The sequence below is a fragment of the Podarcis muralis genome, chromosome 1 (assembly GCF_964188315.1).
Source record: "Podarcis muralis chromosome 1, rPodMur119.hap1.1, whole genome shotgun sequence".
NCBI classification, from domain to species: Eukaryota; Metazoa; Chordata; class Lepidosauria; order Squamata; family Lacertidae; genus Podarcis; species Podarcis muralis.
Genome location: NC_135655.1, coordinates 132731329 through 132751548, shown reverse-complemented (window position 1 = coordinate 132751548; position 20220 = coordinate 132731329). Strand labels below are relative to the sequence as shown.

Sequence of the window (20220 nt, the reverse complement as noted above, 5' to 3'; positions counted from 1 at the left end):
AAAGATAGGATTCCAGGTGGAAAAATCGAAGTTAGAAACAGAACTGTTAGAACCTAAGACCAAGGTACTTTCAAAAATGTATAACTTGCTGTTAAAATGGAATACTCGGGATGAAACTGTTAAGTCAGCTATGATAAAATGGGCACAGGACATTGGGTACAATATTATGTTTGCTGACTGGGAAAGGTTATGGACCACCGGTGTGAGGTTCACGGCATGTAATGCCCTAAAAGAAAATATTATGAAAATGATATATAGGTGGTACATGACCCCAGTCAAGCTTGCAAAAATATATCACCTGCCTGATAATAAATGTTGGAAATGTAAAGAAACTGAAGGAACGTTCTTTCACCTCTGGTGGACCTGCCCTAGGGTTAAGGCTTTCTGGGAAATGATATATAACGAGTTGAAAAAGGTATTTAAATATACCTTTCCTAAGAAACCAGAGGCCTTCCTTTTGGGCATTGTTGACCAGAGGGTGTTAAAGAAGGATCGAACATTTCTTATGTATGCAACAACTGCAGCAAGGATACTCATTGCTAAACACTGGAAGACCCAAGATTTACCCATGCTGGAAGAATGGCAGATGCAGCTGATAGACTATATGGAACTGGCAGAAATGACTGGCAGAATCCGAGACCTGGGAGAAGAAGCAGTGGAAGAGGATTGGAGGAAATTTAAGGACTACTTACAAAAATACTGTAAAGTGTACGAATGCTAGGAAGGATGCAAGATTGAAAATAACAGGGCACCAGCAAACTAGCTGAAAGGGATATGAGAATAGGTGAGATTAGAGAAGAAGATAAATTTTGGAGTAATGTTACGTCTAAATTAAGTATTTAAGTTTTTGATAAAAGTATTCAAAATTAGAGACAGAATATTGGAAGAATATAAAATAAGAATTGAAACAAGGTGATAATTTGCTGTTTAAAATTTTACAAACCAGGAACGCAGGAACGAGAGATGTGAGGAAGTGCAAAAAGTTAAGAAAATATGGTTATGTTTTTTGTATTATGTGTTAACTTTTTCTTTTTTATGTCTTTTTTTTGTTTATTGTATGTTGGTGATGGGTTTATATGTGTCGGCTGATTATAATGTTTAAAATCTCTAATAAATATTTTATTTAAAAAAACACAAAAATTAAAGGGAAATGTGTTTGCGTCTTATGGAGCGAATGCAGGCTCCTTGGCTTCAGCGATAGCAACGCGAAGCCTCCGAAGCGCAGAGGGAGTGCTCCCCTGCGCTCCGGAGGCTTTGCGTTGCTTTCGCTGAAGCTGCATGAAGCCCCCGGAGTGCAGTGGGAACTCCCGCTGCGTTCCGGGGGCTTCAGGCAGCTATCCGCAAGCCTTCGGTGCGCAGCAGGAGTTCCCGCTGCACTCCAAAGGCTTGCGGATAGCCGCCTGAAGCCTGGAGAGAGAGAGAGGGGTCAGTGCACACCGATCCCTCTTGCTCTCCAGGCTTCGCTTCACTGGAGAGGCGCTGCAGTTTTCCCTTTGCGCAGCGCCCCTTCAGCGAAGCTGGAGGAGAAATGGAAGGGGCCCCGTCTCTCCTGCTGCTTCGCTGAAGGGGTGCTAAGCAGAGAGGGGGAGAATCCCCCCCCCCCGTTCTCCCCCTCCTATGGTCCGGTGCGTCCTATAGAGCGAAAAATATGGTAATTTCACAGATGTCATGGTGTCTGAACTGGTGGCGATGGACCAGGAATGAGACCTTGGAGTGGTGGTCAATAGCTTGATGATGTGCAGCAGCAGCAGCAGCTGTTAAAAAAGGCAGATTCCATGTTTGTGATGAAGGAGTTGAGAATAAAACTGGTGCGGCAGAAATGACTGGCAGAATCCGAGACCAGGGAGAAGAGTCAGTGGAAGAAGATTGGAAAAAATTCAATGTATATTTACAAAAATATAGTAAAATTAATGAATGTTAGAAGGATGCTGGAATGAAGTTACATGGTTTTAGCAGAAATGTTATAAAGAATAAAGTAAAAATGGATTGTTAATGGGCCAAAGTGTAAAATTTAAAGTCAGATTGGGTTAAGGTAAATTATAGAACAAAAATTGAGAAAGATGGAAAGAATTTGCTGAAATAGTAAATTGAACTAGAATGCAAAAAGGGAGGTGTGAGGAGGTCGAGGAAATAAGTAAATGAAAGGTAAAGTTATGAAATATTGGATGTGTTTTAATGTTTTTTCTTCTTTTTGCTGTTGTTTATGTTTTTTCTTTATTTTAGATGTACTGTGATGTATGTTTGTTAATTTTTTATTGTGTTTTCTTTTTATGTTTTTTGTAATCTTTAAATGCTTAATAAACATCTCTTTAAAAAAAAAGAGAGAGAATAAAACTGGTGCCCAGTTCTGGCCCCACCTCGCTTCAAAAGGGTCGGGGCAGAAGGAAGAAAGTGCCTCTTGGCGCAGCGTCCCACTCGAGGCCCCGCTTCTACGGGAGCAGCGCTGGCCACAGGCCCGCAGGACCCGGCTCTCTGCCCCGCTCGGCGCCCACCGCCTGCCGAGGCTCCGCCGCCGCCCCGGGCCGGGGCAGCCCGGCATGCTTTGCGAGCGGCAGCGCCCGGGCGGCGACCTTCTGCCCAGGAAGTGACGCAGGGGGCGGGAATCTGCCGGAAGGAGGGGCGGGAGCCGCGGGCGCCGGTGGGAGGCTGGTCCGGCTGTGGCGGCGCCCGGGATGGCGACCCCCAGGACCCCCAGGAAGACGGAGGCGCCGCCCGCCGGCCAGGCCACGCCGGAGCGGGACAGGTGAGGCGCGTCCCCCTCGGTCAGGTCTCTGCGAGGCGGGGGCGCGGCGTTTCCTCTCGGTTGTGGCGAAGGGAGCCGGGCGGGGCTGCGCGGGGTCCGGAGGGTCCGGGGCAGCTTCGCGTCTCCGCGGGGCGGGGCGTGGAGGATGCCCGCCCGCCCGCCTCCCTCCTTCGCCCGCCCGTTGCTCTGGCGGGACTCGCGGCGCCTCACCTGCCACCGGCAGAGAGAGAGGACAGCGCTGTCCCCTCGTAACGCTCCTGCAGCCGGAGCAGATGTTCTGAAAAGGAGGGCGATGGATGTGAAGCAGAGAGAAAGGAAACGGCACCAGGGACACCATAGAATCATAGAATCATAGAGTTGGAAGAGACCACAAGGGCCATCAAGTCCAACCCCCTGCCAAGCAGGAAACGCCATCAGAGCACTCCTGACATATGGTTGTCAAGCCTCTGCTTAAAGACCTCCAAAGAAGGAGACTCCACCACACTCCTTGGCAGCAAATTCCACTGTCGAACAGCTCTTACTGTCAGGAAGTTCTTCCTAATGTTTAGGTGGAATCTTCTTTCTTGTAGTTTGGATCCATTGCTCCGTGTCCGCTTCTCTGGAGCAGCAGAAAACAACCTTTCTCCCTCCTCTATGTGACATCCTTTTATATATTTGAACATGGCTAACATATCACCCCTTAACCTCCTCTTCTCCAGGCTAAACATGCCCAGCTCCCTTAGCCGTTCCTCATAAGGCATCGTTTCCAGGCCTTTGACCATTTTGGTTGCCCTCCTCTGGACACGTTCCAGTTTGTCAGTGTCCTTCTTGAACTGTGGTGCCCAGAACTGGACAACAGAGAACAGAGATCCCGAAATGGATCTCCCCTCTCTCTCTGCCCGCCAAGGAACTTTTATTCTGACCCAGTCCTGTCATAGGGAGTGAGGTGAGGATTCCCCTGGCATCCCTGCTCCCTCCAGCTCCCACTTCCGCCTCCACCAGACTCCAGATGTCTCTTCCTGGGACCCCAGCCGCTGCTGCCATCCTGGCAACTACAGTGGTACCTCGGGTTACATACGCTTCAGGTTATAGACTCCGCTAACCCAGAAATATTACCTCGGGTTAAGAACTTGGCTTCAGGATGAGAACAGAAATCGCGGGGCAGCAGCAGCAGGAGACCCCATTAGCTAAAGTGGTGCTTCAGGTTAAGAACAGTTTCAGGTTAAGAACGGACCTCCGGAACGAATTAAGTACTTAACCCGAGGTACCACTGTATTGCTGACACATCTGCATTCCAGCACACTTTTGACCCTGGTGACATCCAGAATGTCATAGAGATGGGTTAGAAAATGAATAGAGTGTCCTTGCTCCATGTCGTGCTCTATCACTAGAGGCTTAGTTATAGGAAAATGGGACGTACGGTTGGCCAGAAATTCAGATCTTATGGATGACGTCTCATGCCTTTCTCCCGCCAAATGGAAATGGATAAAATTAGTGTCTAATCAGAAAAGCTTGTTGTAGCCCAAGGCAACACATGTAGTGCTTCAGGGCGAGTCCAACATGGCAGCCATATTTTTGTCACGGCCCACCTTGGGTACCAGCCCAGTGTGTGAGGATCCGTGCCTTGTCCTGCGCATAACCTCTAGGACTTGTACCTATCTCTACCATTCTCCCTTGGCTAGGTTTAATCAGACATGAAGGGCAAGGCTTGCAACAGCACATTGGTAGGTGCATAGTCAGAAGCACCTTGTCAGAAATAAAAGGCTGCAAAAACTGAAGTGAATCCCATAAAGCAGGATTTGATGAATCATTGGAAATCTCACTTGGAGTTGCAGCAGTCATTCATACAACCAGCTTTAAAATCTAAATCTCAAGAATTATTTCTGTCGGGTTAGAACTTTTCTTGTGAGCCAATAGTACTGTTTGTTTACTATAGCTATCATTTTGCACAAACGTTACTAATTTGGTTTTGGAATCACTGAGACCTCAATTGCATCTGCAAATGTTTGCAAGGAATTTGCACGCTTACTTCAAAAGGTAGCCAGATTTAATGGCAGCTCTCAGTGCAAGACCTTTCTTTAGATGACTGCTTGTTCTATTCATGGAAAGATTTTACAAATTGAGTAGAGTGTTGTCCCAATAAAACACACCAACCCCCCCCCAAAGCATCCAAAAACTAATTATAATCAAATGGGTTCTGATATTTGTAGATTTTAATAAACTGCAGCTGATGTTCTTTAATGTATTTACCAATAATTGTATTTAAACTTTTGATCAGAATCGTGGTCCATATTTTGTAATATTGGTTCAGGAAAGCAATAGGTTAATAATACTCTATTCTAGAGAAATAGTGGTTCTTTTTTGTTTTACCACCTGTTTGACTTAATCCCTTCTTGAGGGGGAAATATTGCATTACTTAATTTATTTCTTCTAACAAATTATATGCTAGGTAAAGGTAAAGGTACCCCTGCCTGTACGGGCCAGTCTTGACAGACTCTAGGGTTGTGCGCCCATCTCACTCTATAGGCCGTGGGCCAGCGCTGTCCGCAGACACTTCCGGGTCACGTGGCCAGCGTGACAAGCTGCATCTGGCGAGCCAGCGCAGCACACGGAACGCCGTTTACCTTCCCGCTAGTAAGCGGTCCCTATTTATCTACTTGCACCCGGGAGTGCTTTCGAACTGCTAGGTTGGCAGGCGCTGGGACCGAGCAACGGGAGCGCACCCCGCCGCGGGGATTCGAACCGCCAACCTTTCGATCGGCAAGTCCTAGGCGCTGAGGCTTTAACCCACAGCGCCACCCGCGTCCAAAAATTATATGCTAATCCCTTAATAAATGTTTTGTAATATTCTTCTGTAAAACCATCTGGCCCTGGTACGGTGCAATAACTTGATAACATTCAGAAATAGTTCCCAGGTTTCAGTATCCGTTGCAGGCCCATCTGCACTGTACATTTAAAGCAGTATCATACCACTTTAAACAGGTATGGTGCCTCCCAAAGAATCCTGTATACCTGAAAGAGCATTTCCACCACCAGCTCCGAGGGCCTTCTGGCGGTTCCCTCATTGCAAGAAGTGATGTTACAGCGAAGCGAGGTTGCAAAGGGCCTTCTTGGTAGTGGCATCGTCCTTGTGGAACACGCTGCAACCAGATGTCAAGGAAATAAACAACTATCTGACTTTTTAGAAGACATCTGAGGGCAGCCCAGTATAGGGAAGATTTTAATGTGTGGTTTTTTATCATTTGTTGGAAGTCATCTAGAGTAGCTGGGGCAACCCAGCCAGATGGACGGCAAATAAATAAATAAATAAATAAATAAATAAATCTCATCCTCATCATCCTGGGAACTGTAGTGGTTTAACAGTTAATCCTTCCCACGGAACTCTTGAAACCGTAGCTCTAAGCAGTAGTGCAGTGCGGCTGCAGTATATAATTTGTGTTTCTTGTTTTGGTGTAGAGTACGAATACCGTTGATAAAAGCTGGTTCATTATGTGCTGATGTTGCTGCAATACTACGTGGTCTGAAGAATGAACTTTATGATTGCCCAAAGAATCCTGATACTCTTCATCCTGATAAATGAAGAATAATCCATAACCCACCTTAAACTTAGCTTATGGTCATTTCCCCCCTACAAGATTACAAAGCAAATGTAGGCAAGATGGGGGATCTAGCAGAAGATGGCATGAATGCTGTGCGCAAAAGAAAAGTTCTTTAGTACACAGAAGCAGTCAAGTGGGAAAGCTGCCTAGAAGAGAAGGGACTGCAGTTCCATTCTAGCAGATGTAAAAACCAAACATCTCTTACTCAGTTAGAAGAGGTAGTTTGGCAAAATCTGTATCTCTATAAATTTGTGAACAACTTTGCATAGCCAATTTATTTGGTTCTTTTTGTAATTTGTGGTATTTGGAGGATTGTAACCAGCCATAGTAAAACAGTTCATACAGAGAGCAGAGGGGGACTTTAATGTAGGAATGTATAAGACTAACACCCAGTGAACTTCATGGCTGAGTGGGGATTTGAACCCAGGTCTCCCAGTCCTATTCCCTACCGACACTCTAACCGCTCGCTGGGGAGAACCTTTTTCTTTCAGTTTGCAAAGTCACAGTTTCTGTGATAGGTGGAGCTGTCAGTGAGGGACGTTGACTCATTCTGTACATTCATACCCGCATAGCATGATTATTTAAATTTTTAAATGTTTTTATTTCTGTAAAGGAAAACACTTCCCTGTAAATGGTACAGGAGCAGTGGCGTAGTTGAGGGGTGTGGAGCTGGGGGAGCATGGCCCCCAGGCACATTTTTTGGAAGGGAACTCCCCACCCCTGCAAAAATCCTGATCCTTTTTGTCATAGTTTCCCATCTGCACCCCATGCTCAACCTGCATTCCTAGAAGGAAAAGATGCAACAGATCCAAATAAAGGGAGCAAACCTTTATTCTTCCAAGCAAGCCAGCAAAAATAATATTATGAGACGAAATGAAAGGCAAAGCAAGTGGGATTGCTTTACTGCTAGAACCATTTATTTTTGAGAAATAAGATCACCATTAGAAGCCCCTTAAATCATCAGCCAGCACAGGAATCAGCAGCAGAAGCCCCACAAGCTTGTTTGCAAACCACAGCATGTCTCAGCGAAAGATTGGAGGGGACGGGTGAAAATCAGTCAGATTTTGATACATTTTTCTTCCTTAGGCTTCCATTTGCTGAAAAAGCATTTTTTGCCCTATGTGATGCTTTGCATGTGACGGACAGTGTGCGAGTAACCGCTTGGAAGACTTATGAAAAAGTGTCTCTGGATGGAGTTGTAGTAAGTATATGATTTGTTTCTTAACAGATTAATGACCATTTATCTTAGAATGTGCTCAAGATATAAAATACTTATGAAGACCGAGACAATAACACTAAACCAAAAACTTTACTAGCCTCTCTTTATACTCAGAACATTTTTTTCTGCCTTTGTTTCTATTTCATCTTATGCAGTTGAGTTGGTTTGCGAACAAACAGTATTGGTAGAAATCATGCATATGTAATGGTCTTCTAAAAAATAATAAATTTAGTGTGAACCTTAGATATTTCTGAAATTGCATTAATCAAATGTAGGCATTTATGACCAGTAACATTCAAATGGGGTTCAGTTCTTTCCTGTATAAGCACAACACTCATGTGCATAAAGACCTTTTCCCCTCCCCAATTGCCGTGTGCAGTTGGGTCCTCAGCAGACCAGGCAGGTCTAGGAATGGGAATCCTAGGCCTCCTGCCGTTCCCATGCAGATGTTCCAAGCTCACATTGTTGAATAAGGTGGAGAGGAGAAGCTGTATGGGCATGTGGGAAATGTTTTTGTTCCTCACCATGTCTAGATATGGTGGACGCGGGTGGCGCTGTGGGTTAAAGCCTCAGCGCCTAGGACTTGCCGATCGAAAGGTTGGCGGTTCGAATCCCCACGGCGGGATGCGCTCCAGTCGCTCGGTCCCAGCGCCTGCCAGCCTAGCAGTTCGAAAGCACCCCCGGGTGCAAGTAGATAAATAGGGACCGCTTACTAGCGGGAAGGTAAACGGCGTTTCCGTGTGCAGCTCTGGCTCGCCAGAGCAGCGATGTCACGCTGGCCACGTGACCCGGAAGTGTCTGCGGACAGCGCTGGCCCCCGGCCTATAGAGTGAGATGGGCGCACAACCCTAGAGTCTGTCAAGACTGGCCCGTATGGGCAGGGGTACCTTTGCCTTTACCTTTTATGTCTAGATATGTCCTGTGCATGTGTCTACAGGTACCCTGAGGAGGGAAACCTGGGCTCTGGTGTGCCCTGTTGGGCCACACGCATGGGACACAATCCCCTTCTGAAGTGTTAGAGTGCTTCTGTTTCCTATTGATGTCCATGGGAGAGTCTGGGATGTGCTTAATTTTTTCACATTGACATGAATGGGGTTTCAGTATCCTAATCTTAAAATCTATCTTAAAAACGAATTCCGCTGATTCTGAGGGGGTGCAGGAGAACCTCAGCTATTTTTATATCATTTGACATTTGCTTCTTGGTATCATTTGCCAAATCATACCAGCATATGCATATTCCTAAGAAAACGCTCAGTTTTGTCTTAAGAAACAACATTGACTACTCAGTTCTGCTTCTGATTTACAATGAGCATGAAAACTACTATTTGTTTTTTTCTAGGAGAGGCACCTTAAGAAAGAATGGTGGGGGATCTGTATTTTTACAGCAGCCATTGACCTGGATGAGGTGACATTCACTTTTACAGAGCTTCTGAAATGCCTAGGTATTAGGTAGGTTTGTTGTATCAGCTGAGTTTGATACAATTCAACAGGTATGGAATAATTCTGTATTTTGTCCGAGGCTTATTTCCTGACTACTGTGAATGGTTCTGTTGCTGTGGTTTTGCCTAAAGCAATGTCTAACCAGGGTCTAGGATTTAACAAGATAAATGTTTCCTTATTTCACTTGCATGAAGAGGGGTCTGAGATTAGTTTTTGTCAGATTGTACTTGAGAATGGGTAGGGACTGTTAACCTCCCTCCCTGTTTCCCATATCGAATCCTACCCTGCTGTGGAAGAATACAAATCCAGGCATTTCCTCCTGGCTGCAAAGCTTAATAGCAGCTTGGTGGGTTTGCACTTTTGGTCAGCGAAGTGCTGTGCTACTACCCTGATAACTTTTATCAAGCCCTCCATGCATTGCAGCTGCATTTAAATAACGGCTGGTGGAGTAGGGAATTGTGATAGCAGCTTTGCCATCTCATGTCTGTTTTAGGCCAGGGAAAGAGAGTGGCGTCAGTTGGCTGAAGGTTGAAGTGCGATGAGATACATTTTTTTTTTCTTTGCGACTCCAGGGTGAGGTGCTGGATAGACTGCCTGGGGCCTGTTTGCCTCCTCCTGTGCCTGGCTTGGGGATAAAGCAAATATTTTAAAGGCCCTATATGCTTCACTGCTCTGTTAACTGAGCAAAGCTTAAACCCTGTAGCATTGCTCAAAGAAAGTTTGGTCCTTTTTGAGAAATTGGCTTTTAATATGTGCTTTGAGCCTTATGGAATTACTTGATTATTGACTGTTATGTTTTTCTTGCAGCGTTTGCAAATTTGTGTACATGATTAAAGAAATGGATGTCAACATGGACACCATTAGTACTAAAGTGGAAAGTACTATATCACACCTAAAGAAAAAATATGATGTCCTGCTTGCACTATACCACAAGTTGGAAAGGTAAAGTGCTTATTGTTTGCTGCGTTCTAAAACCTAGTTTAAATTTAAATTTACTGTCTTGAGGGAATTACAGCATTAAAATGAACATTGTATTTGGGGATTAAGAATGGTGTAGTGGCTGGCATGTTGTGACCTGGGATACTGACATTCTAGTCCCCACTCAGCCATGAAGCTCGTTCGGTGACCGTGGGCCTGTCACTGTCTCTCAGAAATGATAGGTCAAGATATCCCTGCAACCTCCAGCTTAGTCTTGCTATTATTGATTGACATATCCCCCCAAGGTCCAAAGGACTGACAATCTTGCTGTTTATAGCAGCACAATCCCAAATCATACAGATAAATGAACAGAATATGGTTTATTGGGCTTTCTGAATGTCTCACTTACCATGCCAGAATTCCAAGGCACTGCCAAGAAAGATTGTTTTGAGTCTGTCTGGTTCCCCTTTTAAGTTAAGTTAATAAATAACAACCTAAATGTCAAACCTACAATTGCTCAGATCTCAATGTGGAGAGGTTTAGTTTCTCATAAACGAAGAGGCTTGACGCAGGTAACATGTTTATGATCTTAGCTTAGCTTATCTCTTTTATTTCATTGTAAAGGCAATAAAAACAATTTGGGGGGAAATCTCTTTATTATCCTGTGTTTGACTGTAACACAGTATGCATTGATGATATGATGAAACTGAAAAGCAAATAACAATTGATTTTTAAAAAATAAAAAAAAGTACACAATTCAAAATTACACAAACACACACAGTGTCTTTTGAAAATTGATAGTACAACAATGCTTTTCTGGATCATGTACTACTACTACTACTACTACTAAATTTTTATTTGTATCCCGCTGTCCCCAGTCGAGGCCGGGCTCAGAGCGGCTAACATTATAAAAACAACACAATATGCATAAAAACAGACATCAACTAATTAAAATACATCTTAAAATTAATTCAGACAAGTTAAAATCTGGGCAGGTGGCAATTATCAGCTTAATACTTGTGGTTAATACTTGCCAAGACCAACTGTTTCCACTGAGCACACAAAGACCTGTGAGCGGGTTGGGGGCCTCCTTCGGGCTTGTTTTTATTCAAAGGAAAGTAAGTCTGACCTGTGCAAAGAACCTTCCATAATGGAAGATGATTGCCCTCTAGCCAAGTCTGCTTTCTATGGCTGCAAAAGCTTAAATATCAAGAATAATATAGTCTCCGTCAGGGATGGCCTCTTGGTAGCCACTTTCTGGATGAAAGTTGAGATTAATATTTAATATTCTAGGGGGAAAGTAATACAGGGTTGTATCCAACCAAGTTCCTCTGACACAGCAGGAATCGCCCTTTCTCTCCTCCAAAGTCTTCTGTGGGGAGGGGCAGCCCCATGGCCTGAGCAGAGGTCTGCTCTGTTTGTGCGAGGGCCGTGTGGGATACAACCCACAATCCTCAGCACTTGCCTCTCTGACACAGACAGCTGCTGGATCAATAGATAGGGACAGTCTCACTGTGTCTAGGTTTGTAGCAAATACCAGTGTATGTTAAAGAGCAGCTTGGGTCTGATGTGACATAATTTTAATGTAAGATTTCCCCCTTCTCTGTACTGAATAGTTGGGTGCCAATCCTCCATTTCTAAATTAAATAACTGATGGGCCAAAACATTGTTTTAATGCAGATTCATATGTTGGTTTACAATACAGTGGTACCTCAGGTACTGACTACCACTGTAGTCAGTTAGAATCCCCTCCAGATGACCAGGCAGGAGAACATGGCAAAAGTTGTTCTTTTTGTCTCTCTCTGTGGTGATATATCACTGACATGTAGCTAGGAGGGCTATTAAAGAAAATTGTAGGCTAGTCGTCTTGTGGACATATTTGTTGGCTAATATTTACAGAGCGGGTGGCGCTGTGGGTAAAAGTATCAGCGCCTAGGGCTTGCCGATCGAAAGGTAGGCGGTTCGAATCCCCGTGGCGGGGTGCGCTCCCGTTGCTTGGTCCCAGCGCCTGCCAACCTAGCAGTTCGAAAGCACTCCCAGGTGCAAGTAGATAAATAGGGACCGCTTACTAGCGGGAAGGTAAACGGCGTTTCCGTGTGCGGCTCTGGCTCGCCAGAGCAGTGATGTCATGCTGGCCACGTGACCCGGAAGTGTCTCCAGACAGCGCTGGCCCCCGGCCTCTTGAGTGAGATGGGCGCACAACCCCAGAGTCTGGCAAGACTGGCCCATACGGGCAGGGGTACCTTTACCTTTTTATTTACAGAGCCAGAACTCCACCCATGGGACACTTGCCTGGAGGAAGGCAGGGGTGTCCATTCTCCTTTCCCACTATGACCCTCCAAAACCGGAGGGGGGGGGAGGAGATAGAGGGCTGCTGTGAGGAGGAGAGATTGGCAAGAATCACTCTTTCTTCAGCAGTTATAAACTAATACACAATTCACATCAGTGACATACTGTTAACATCACATTTTAAATAGCAATTGCTAACAGGACAGCACAAGCATAAATGGGTCTCAGCAGCAGAGCACAAAACCATGAGTCTTTTGAATAATATTTGCAAATAATGGCATGTAAATGTGTGTGTGTAAATTATGTAAATTATTGTGCTACATTTGAACTTGCATGTTTAAATTTGTTCATTCATTCAGTAAAGATACTGGTACCATACTTAAGATCTCAAAATAGTCTACTCTTTATTGCTCTTGGATGGCCATCTGTCATGGATCCTTTAGCTGAGTGAGATTCCTGCATTGCAGGGGGTTGGACTAGAGGACCCCTTGGTCCCTTCCAACTCTGCGATTCTGTGTTTCTAATACGTCCTTTAGCAACACCCTTCCACCACAAATTTGCAGCATTGAAATCCTCCGGGCTGGAAGGGGGTGTTTGAAAGGGAACAAGGAGGAGAAGTTTTAAACTTCCTGTTAAGTCTCCCTGTAAAATACTGCAGGGAGTATCAGCATCCAGTGGTACCTCTGGATGCAAACGGGATCCGTTCCAGAGCCACGTTCGCATTCTGAAGCAAACACAACCCACGTGTGCGAGAGTCACGATTCGCTGCTTCCGTGCATGCACGTGACATCATTTTAAGCATCTGCTCATGCACAAGTGGCGAAACACGGAAGTAACACATTTCGTTACTTCTGGGTCGCTGCGGAACGCAACCTGAAAATGCTCAGCCTGAAGCTACTTTAACCCGAGGTCTGACTGTACTACAGTACATAAAGGGAACAGAGCAGTTCCCTCAATCTGCCAGTTACTAGCATGTCTCTCAAGCTGAGCTGAAGTTTGGATAAGGGAGAGGAATAAGCAACTCTGCTACACAAACACAAAGTAAAAACAAAAACCTGGTATCATTCCTATTTGGGGCTTGTTGTCCAAGAATATCCGGGTAACCCTGAAAAGACGCACCCCAAGTTACTGGACATGCTTTGCTTTGTATGCAAGGGATCTTCCTTCTTCCACAGCCCAGAGGGGCTCCATATCCACACTGAACTCTTCCTCGGAGGGTTCCTGGACCCTCACAAACCTCTTCCTTCCTGCCTGCCCCCCTCAGCCTGAGGGGACGTAATGCAGGGGGCTTCTCGCAGCCTCACACAGGAGAGATCCGTTCCCTGGTCTGCTTCCCTTCCCTTCCCCAGCTCCCTCCAGCCTTGGGAGGCCTTTCTCCCCCCACGGCCTCAGCGCCTGCAGCCACAAGTTGGATCTGAAGTCTTAGGCAAGGCATAATGCGACAAGGCTTCAGAAACTGCTCACAATCATAAAATTCCTTGTTGCAGAACGTGCCCGCCGCCGTGGGCTTTTCAGGTGCTTGCTAAATGGTACATATATATAAAATAATAGTCTATAGTATAATACTATATAGTATAGAAATAATAGTAGACAGATTTTAGCATTCATATGATAGTATAAGTTTCAGCATAACTGGAAAAACCACTGCAGAATTTCATTTTGCATCCCTTTGCTAAAACCCATCTAGGATCCAACCCTCTCCCAGCAAACACATTTTCTTCAAAGCAGCTGTGACTTTAGAATACTCTGGGTGTGCTGAGTCGAAATCTTAAGTTTTAGAGTGCACTGATACACCTTTTTTCTTTTTCTTTTTAAAAGAACTTGTGGACTTATCTATGTTGAGCATCCTGATGATCAGTAAGTTTGTCTGTTTTCATAAAATCAAAGAAATGTTGATGTGTGAGCTGCTAGCTAGTGCATAGGTTCACAAGATAGCCGTTGGCAAAGGGTAGGAGTATATTTCACCGTTATAATGTGAAGGTATATTGTTTTAATAAACTGTGTTGGGGGTGTGGGGGTGCTGTTTTTGTTTGTTACTATGTTAGGTATTTTTATATTACAAACTGCCCTGTCATCCTCGGATGAAGGGTGGTATAGAATTATTATTATTATTATTATTATTATTATTATTATTATTATTATTACATTTTTAGAGAAAACTCTGTGTCCCAGAGCAAGCAGTTCAAGCAGCCCCAAGTATACAGTAACTGTATTTTTTGGCTTAAAAACTCACAGCCACACAAAGCATTAAACCCTTGGTTTAAATCACTTAGCTGCATACCTTTTAAAAAGTGTTTTAAAGCAGGAAATGTAGAATCGTCACTGTAATGTTTTTCTCTTCTATTTGTAGAGTTTGCGCTGAACTAAGTTCTTCACTAGTTCTAAAACTATGCTGGATCATGTTTCTTTTGGCAAAAGGTAAGTAGTAGTATCCTTCAGTGTTTAAAAGAAAAAAGAACCCCCCAAAATTCGTTTGACTATTTTGACTCTTAAGCTTTGCATTAATATTATAAGCCACCTGGAGAATGCTGTTATTGGGACCATATAAATGCTGTAGGTAGATCAGTCAATCAGTAAAATAATTTGAAATCTGAGAAAAGCAAGCATAGGGCTGGTTCCTACCTGGTGTGTGTGTGTGTGTGTGTGTGTGTGTGTGTGTGTGTGAGAGAGAGAGAGAGAGAGAGAGAGAGAGAGAGAGAATTGGGCGATATTCAGCTGGTAAAGTGATGGCAAAGCTTATCTCAGGAATACAATTGAAAGAGGAAGTTACTTATCAACTATAAGCTGATTTTTTTTCTAGGCATAGTTAGGCTTAGTTGGCTTGCTTAGAGAATCTTCCTGTCAATTTTACCATATAGTTGCCAAGCTAAGCAGTCATATTACCAAGCTGAATTCAGTGCTGCATTTGTGCTGAAATAAACCACCTGATCATGTATAGTGGAGGCCTTTGTGTAATACCTTGGAGTGCTACTGTTGGTTAGCGTGGGCATATCCTAAAGCAGCAGGGGCCATTTTGGATAAACCGTGATGACCTGCCAGTGACCTGATATCAGGCGCAAGAGAGTTAAGGGGATCTCTTATTTCAAATCTACATAAGCACCATAGCACTAAGGTTGGAGGGAAGCCTTCAATGAGGAAAAGGTAGCAATGAGACCTCTTATCTCTTCTAAGCATCACGGTGGTCAGATCAGAGAGAAGCTGACAGCTTAAGGGAGAGGTTTGTGGAAATGCTGCTTTTTGCTGTCATTCTTATCTCTGTGGTGCTCAGTCCTCTGGAAAAAGCAAGCAGAGGAATCTTAAGGGGAATGGGCTGGAAATGCTAAACATGTGTGTGTGTGTGTGTGTGTGTGCGTGTGTGCGTGTGTGCGTGTGTGCGCGCACCTGTCTGGCTGCTTGCAGGTCTGGTGTGTGAGAGAGGGAGATGGAGAGGGAAAGAAATGTGTGCTTAGTGCGCATATTTGGGACAATGGAAGAGGGAAAAGGCACATACAATTTTCTTGTTTTTGCCTCCTTGCCTTTGCCTTGCCAAGTTTTGCCCTGCCCACCATGGGAATGTGCCCCTCAGAAGGTTGGACAAGCTCTGATCTGGCCCTCAGGCTGAAATAGGTGCTCAGTTCCTGTCTTAAAACTTTATTTGAGCGAGGTCTTGAATACTAGGCCTTGAAAATTGTTCATGATTATAAAGTGTTTGGCAACCTAGAGAATTTGCTGAAGAGCCATAAGATACATGGTGTTGCATCCAGATGGTCTCTTCTGCAAAAGGAAGAGCTCCTTTAATTCACAGAAGGAGCTGAGCTCCAATAGAGGCCTCTGCTGGAGGGAGGGGAGCCAATGTCTGCTGATTCCCCCAGTCACCCACCCACCTTCCCCCTGTTCTGGAATGTCCCCAAACTCTCCCTTGTAGCTTTTCAGGAAGCCAAAGGGGCTGCAAGGGAATGGGGATTGTGCAACAGTGGCCACCCTCCCTTCATCCAGCAGGAGTGTCCCATGAGCTCTAAATCCACGCCTAGAGGGCAGATTCAGCCGCCTATATCCATTAGGAGAAGCCAGCCCAAGGGCTCCTGCTAACCCAGTGGGGTTTTGCCTCATGCCCCGATTGGGAGAACCCTCCAGAAGAGCAGGAAAGGGGAGATCCTTATGCTGAGCAGGCAGAAATGCTTGGACTGGCAGAACACTCTCCTTAGCCCTGTCTTGAATTCCACCCTATCTATTTCCAGCCTAGTTTTCCCAAATGTGAAACATGATACATTTTTCACTTATGGTTTAAAGAGGTGTTGATTGAAAATGTTCTCTCATTTTTCTAATGTTTTCAGGAAAAATACTGCAGATGGAAGAAGATTTGGTTATTTCCTTCCAGTTGCTGCTTTGTGTCCTTGATTATTTTATCAAACTGGTGCCTCCAGCAGTACTCAACGAACCATACAGTAAGGATTTAAGCTTTTCATTGCACACAACAGTAAACATGTTTGTAGTTCACATAAGAGATTGTGTGTCCTGTCCTGAAAAGATAATTTTATAAGTTGTTTACACTGACCCCACTTTCATTTACTGTGTTCCTTATATTTGTGCCCCTTAGTGCATTCTGTACCAGAGCAACTGTTCAGCCCTGCAGATATATGTTGCTACAAAGGAGCAGCAAAAATGTAAAAGCTTACACTTAATAATATTTGGGAATCATGCTTGAGTATTGAAAACAATAACTGCAATATTTGCATTTTGTAATACAGTACTTGCATAACCTTTGTATTGCTGCAATGCCCTTTAGAATCATTTCCCCATATTCTCTACATCTCTGAAAGACTTGTCGTGGTCACCGACAGGACTTTCAAAAAGAAATGCCTAAGTACATTCCAATAGTACATTCCAAACCCAAAGAGGGTTTTTAATGAAAATGACACAAAGAAAATGGAAACGTCTGTTTTAATCTGAGTTTTGTTCTTGTATTTTTGCATGCTGCTTAAAAATATTAAAATATTGTTTACAAATCTTTTTTAAGGTAAATAATAAATATTTACCTATGAAAGTTTTATTTGTACTTTACTAACTGGCCTGGTGGGTGCTTGAATATATGTTAGACTTTGGTTTAAAGCATCCCTGAAATCTTTCAGAGAGCTATGTCATGTTTAAAAAGGTTTTTTAAAAATAAAATTGTTTTGTGAATTTGTCCTAGAGCTCTGTACAAGCTGATATTCTGGCATCAAAAATATATGGTGATATGTATACTATAAATGTACATGTCACGTGAATGTGTCCTCTGAATTTTGTAGTGATCCGAGTCAGACTCCATAGGCCAGGGGAAGCCAACCTTTTTGGACCAGTGGGCACATTGCAGGATTTAAGAGTGCTGTTTTGCAGTAACAAAATGGCTACCATGGGGGAGTGGCATAACATTGCAGCTCACTTCAGAAAGTCAGCCAATGTAATTGCTGCCCAATTACAACAGTACCAGTATAACAGTACCAATTTCCAGTACCAGGAAAAATGTACACAGTAGCCACAATGACTTCTCTCCCTCGCACTTACGCCATATATGCAGACCACTGACACACAGGCCTCTCTCTCGCGCGTTCACACCCCCTTCAGGTGCACAGCCACACGTGCCACCCTCCCCCCTCTCTCTCTCGCCAAATGCATCTCCTCTGTCTCTCTTTCTCTCTCTTTGACCACACAGTCATGCGCCCCCCATCTCACACTGCACACATATCTCTCCCCTCTCTCCCCCCTGCCTCTTCTCCCCCCACCCCAAATCTTTCCAAACCAGCCAGAATGCAGTTGGGGGGGGGCTTCCAGTTCTAGCAGCCACTCCACACTTCTGCCATTTCCTGTTATTTAATTTTTTGTGGGTTACCTGGACACAGGTGCCTGGGGATGCCAGGGAAGGCCTTTGTGAGAGTCGTGGAACCCAAGGGACCAAACTGGTGATCCTCACATAGGCAAAAGGCCCCAGTCTATAAGGCTATTGCTTCATGCTGTTCTTCATTACTGTTGAAAGAAAACCCTGAAATAGTGCCAGTTGCAGCATCATTTTAGATTTCAAGATGAGGCAAAATTGTTTTGGTTGGTGGCTGAAAAACCAGACACATTTGATTCAGAAATACTAAATTCTATTAATTCCTAAGTGTGAGACTAAAATAGTGTTCCTGTTTGTAGAATGACATAGAAAGAAACACAATGAGTTCTAGAACTATCTAAAATGCAACACAGATATTTCTAATACTGTTTTTATGTTTTAATATTTATTGCAAAACCCCTAAAAGGGACAAAAAAGATAGATAACCAGATCTTAAAAATTAGGGACACCATTTTCTGATTGCACTGTAAAAATGTCTGTGTATGTGTATACACACACACACACACATTTTTGTTCCTTTTAGGGGTTTTTCAAGAAATATTAAAACATAAAACCAGTATTAGAAATATCTGTGTTGCATTTTAGATAGATCTCGAACTTATCCTTGTGTTTCTTTCTATGTGATTCATAGAGAGAGAGAAGGGAGAGAAGCCGAGGGATGGATGTGAATGCAGTTGAGTGTTGAGGATTAAGGGCTTGTGCCAAAGTTTCAAGGATATTTAAAGAAAGCAGGAGTCTTCGGAGGGTTATGCATAGTGAGAGTTACTTCTTGTTTAATAGGTGTTCTCATTTCCCTTTCAGATATACAGATAAAGCTTTTAAAAACTTATTTTCATATGCTTAAAATATTGCTTTATTGCATTTTGCTTTGACTTAATGATGTATGATGAACAAATACTTGCCTTCTTCCCATAGAATCCCTGAGCGCAATGTCTGTTAATAGCTCAGCTCGAACTTACAGGCGAACTCAAAACAGGAGTATACGTACTTCAAAAACAGATACAGAAATAAAGGTTATCGAAGAGCTTTGTAAAGAACATGATTGTAATTTGGATGAGGTAAAACCAGATTAGTGTTGTTGTTATTATTAAAAAAAAACATTTTTTGCAATGTCCTTCCCTGCCCCCCCCCCGTGACCCACTCCCTTCCTCAATTGCCTACAATCCCCCACTTCTCCTCCTAGTTTCTCAGCCTCTTATGTCCCTCTCCCTGCGATCTAATGCCTTCTGATCCCTTTTATGTTTGTCCTGGTAAAACGGATTTCTCCCACCGCTTAGAGAAGCTGCCCTGCCCTGTTGCCGGCACGCCACGGACTTCTCTTCTCCCTCACATCTTGACCTCAGCAGTTAATATATGTGTTTGTTCCATAACCTCATAGCCCCCCAGTCAGTGTATAAGAATGGGTTGAAGTCCAAGAGCAACAATCTGTTATTTATCTATTACAGTTTCATCTGATGTATCTACTCCTAACATTAATGACATAATAGCCTTCGGCACTGAAGGATTCCCTTTTTCCCCTCTTTGGAAGTTGAAACCTTTGCCTTGTTTTCAGTGCAGTGGGGTCAGGAAGAGTGCCTTTGAACAATGTCTTGAATTTAGCTCTCAAAGGTTAAAGCAATTGAAGATAATAAAGTAATTTAAAAATCTAATGTCTGCATGTGGGCAACTGCTCAGACCTGGAAATAAGTTTTTCAATAAGCTTGTTTTGCTATCTTATGCATGAAACTAAGAGACCACCTAATAGTGACACTTTTTTTTTTTACCTTTTCAAGGTGAAAAATGTTTACTTTACTAGTTTTATTCCATTCCTGAACTCTTTGGGTATTACACCTTCCAGTGGACTTCCAGAGGTAACATTAGTGTAATTTTAAAATCTTTAATTAAGGGTTGTCACAGTGAATCCTAGTTATGTTTTTGTTAGTTTTATTCTGTCTAATTCTTATAAATAGTTTCTATAGGAGTAGCTACTTCACATCTTTTTGATATGATAGGTCCTTGGAACTGTCAGATTAAAGAGATTAAGAAGAACTTTCAACTGACAATCAAAGGGTTGTCATATAGATGATGGAGCAAATTTATTTCCTGTTGTGCCAGAGAGTAGGGCTCAAACCAGTGAGTTCAGTTACAGGAAAAAGGACTTAGACTAAACATCAGGAAGAACCTCCCAATTGTATACACCAGC

The 20220-nt window shown here is 43.6% G+C and overlaps 1 protein-coding gene across 6 annotated transcripts in view; it reads left to right on the top strand.

Annotated features, from left to right (window-relative positions):
- Positions 1–2588: 2588 nt before the first annotated feature.
- Positions 2589–20220, top strand: part of RB1 (RB transcriptional corepressor 1) — a 55311-nt gene continuing 37679 nt past the window's right edge. For 3 of the 6 annotated variants that reach the window (XR_013390658.1, XM_028703810.2, XM_077918946.1), the window contains exons 1-9: positions 2590–2743; positions 7408–7522; positions 8880–8989; positions 9788–9922; positions 14006–14044; positions 14538–14605; positions 16501–16611; positions 18954–19096; positions 19811–19888. Coding sequence is in view for 5 of the 6 variants with exons in the window: in XM_028703810.2 (XP_028559643.2) it covers positions 2673–2743; positions 7408–7522; positions 8880–8989; positions 9788–9922; positions 14006–14044; positions 14538–14605; positions 16501–16611; positions 18954–19096; positions 19811–19888 (870 nt within the window). In the remaining variant the exon portion in view is untranslated. Of the gene's footprint in view, positions 2744–7407; positions 7523–8879; positions 9031–9787; positions 9923–14005; positions 14045–14537; positions 14606–16500; positions 16612–18953; positions 19097–19810; positions 19889–20220 lie in introns of those variants that run through there. The other 3 variants (XM_077918961.1, XM_077918942.1, XM_028703818.2) reach the window with 3 other exon arrangements.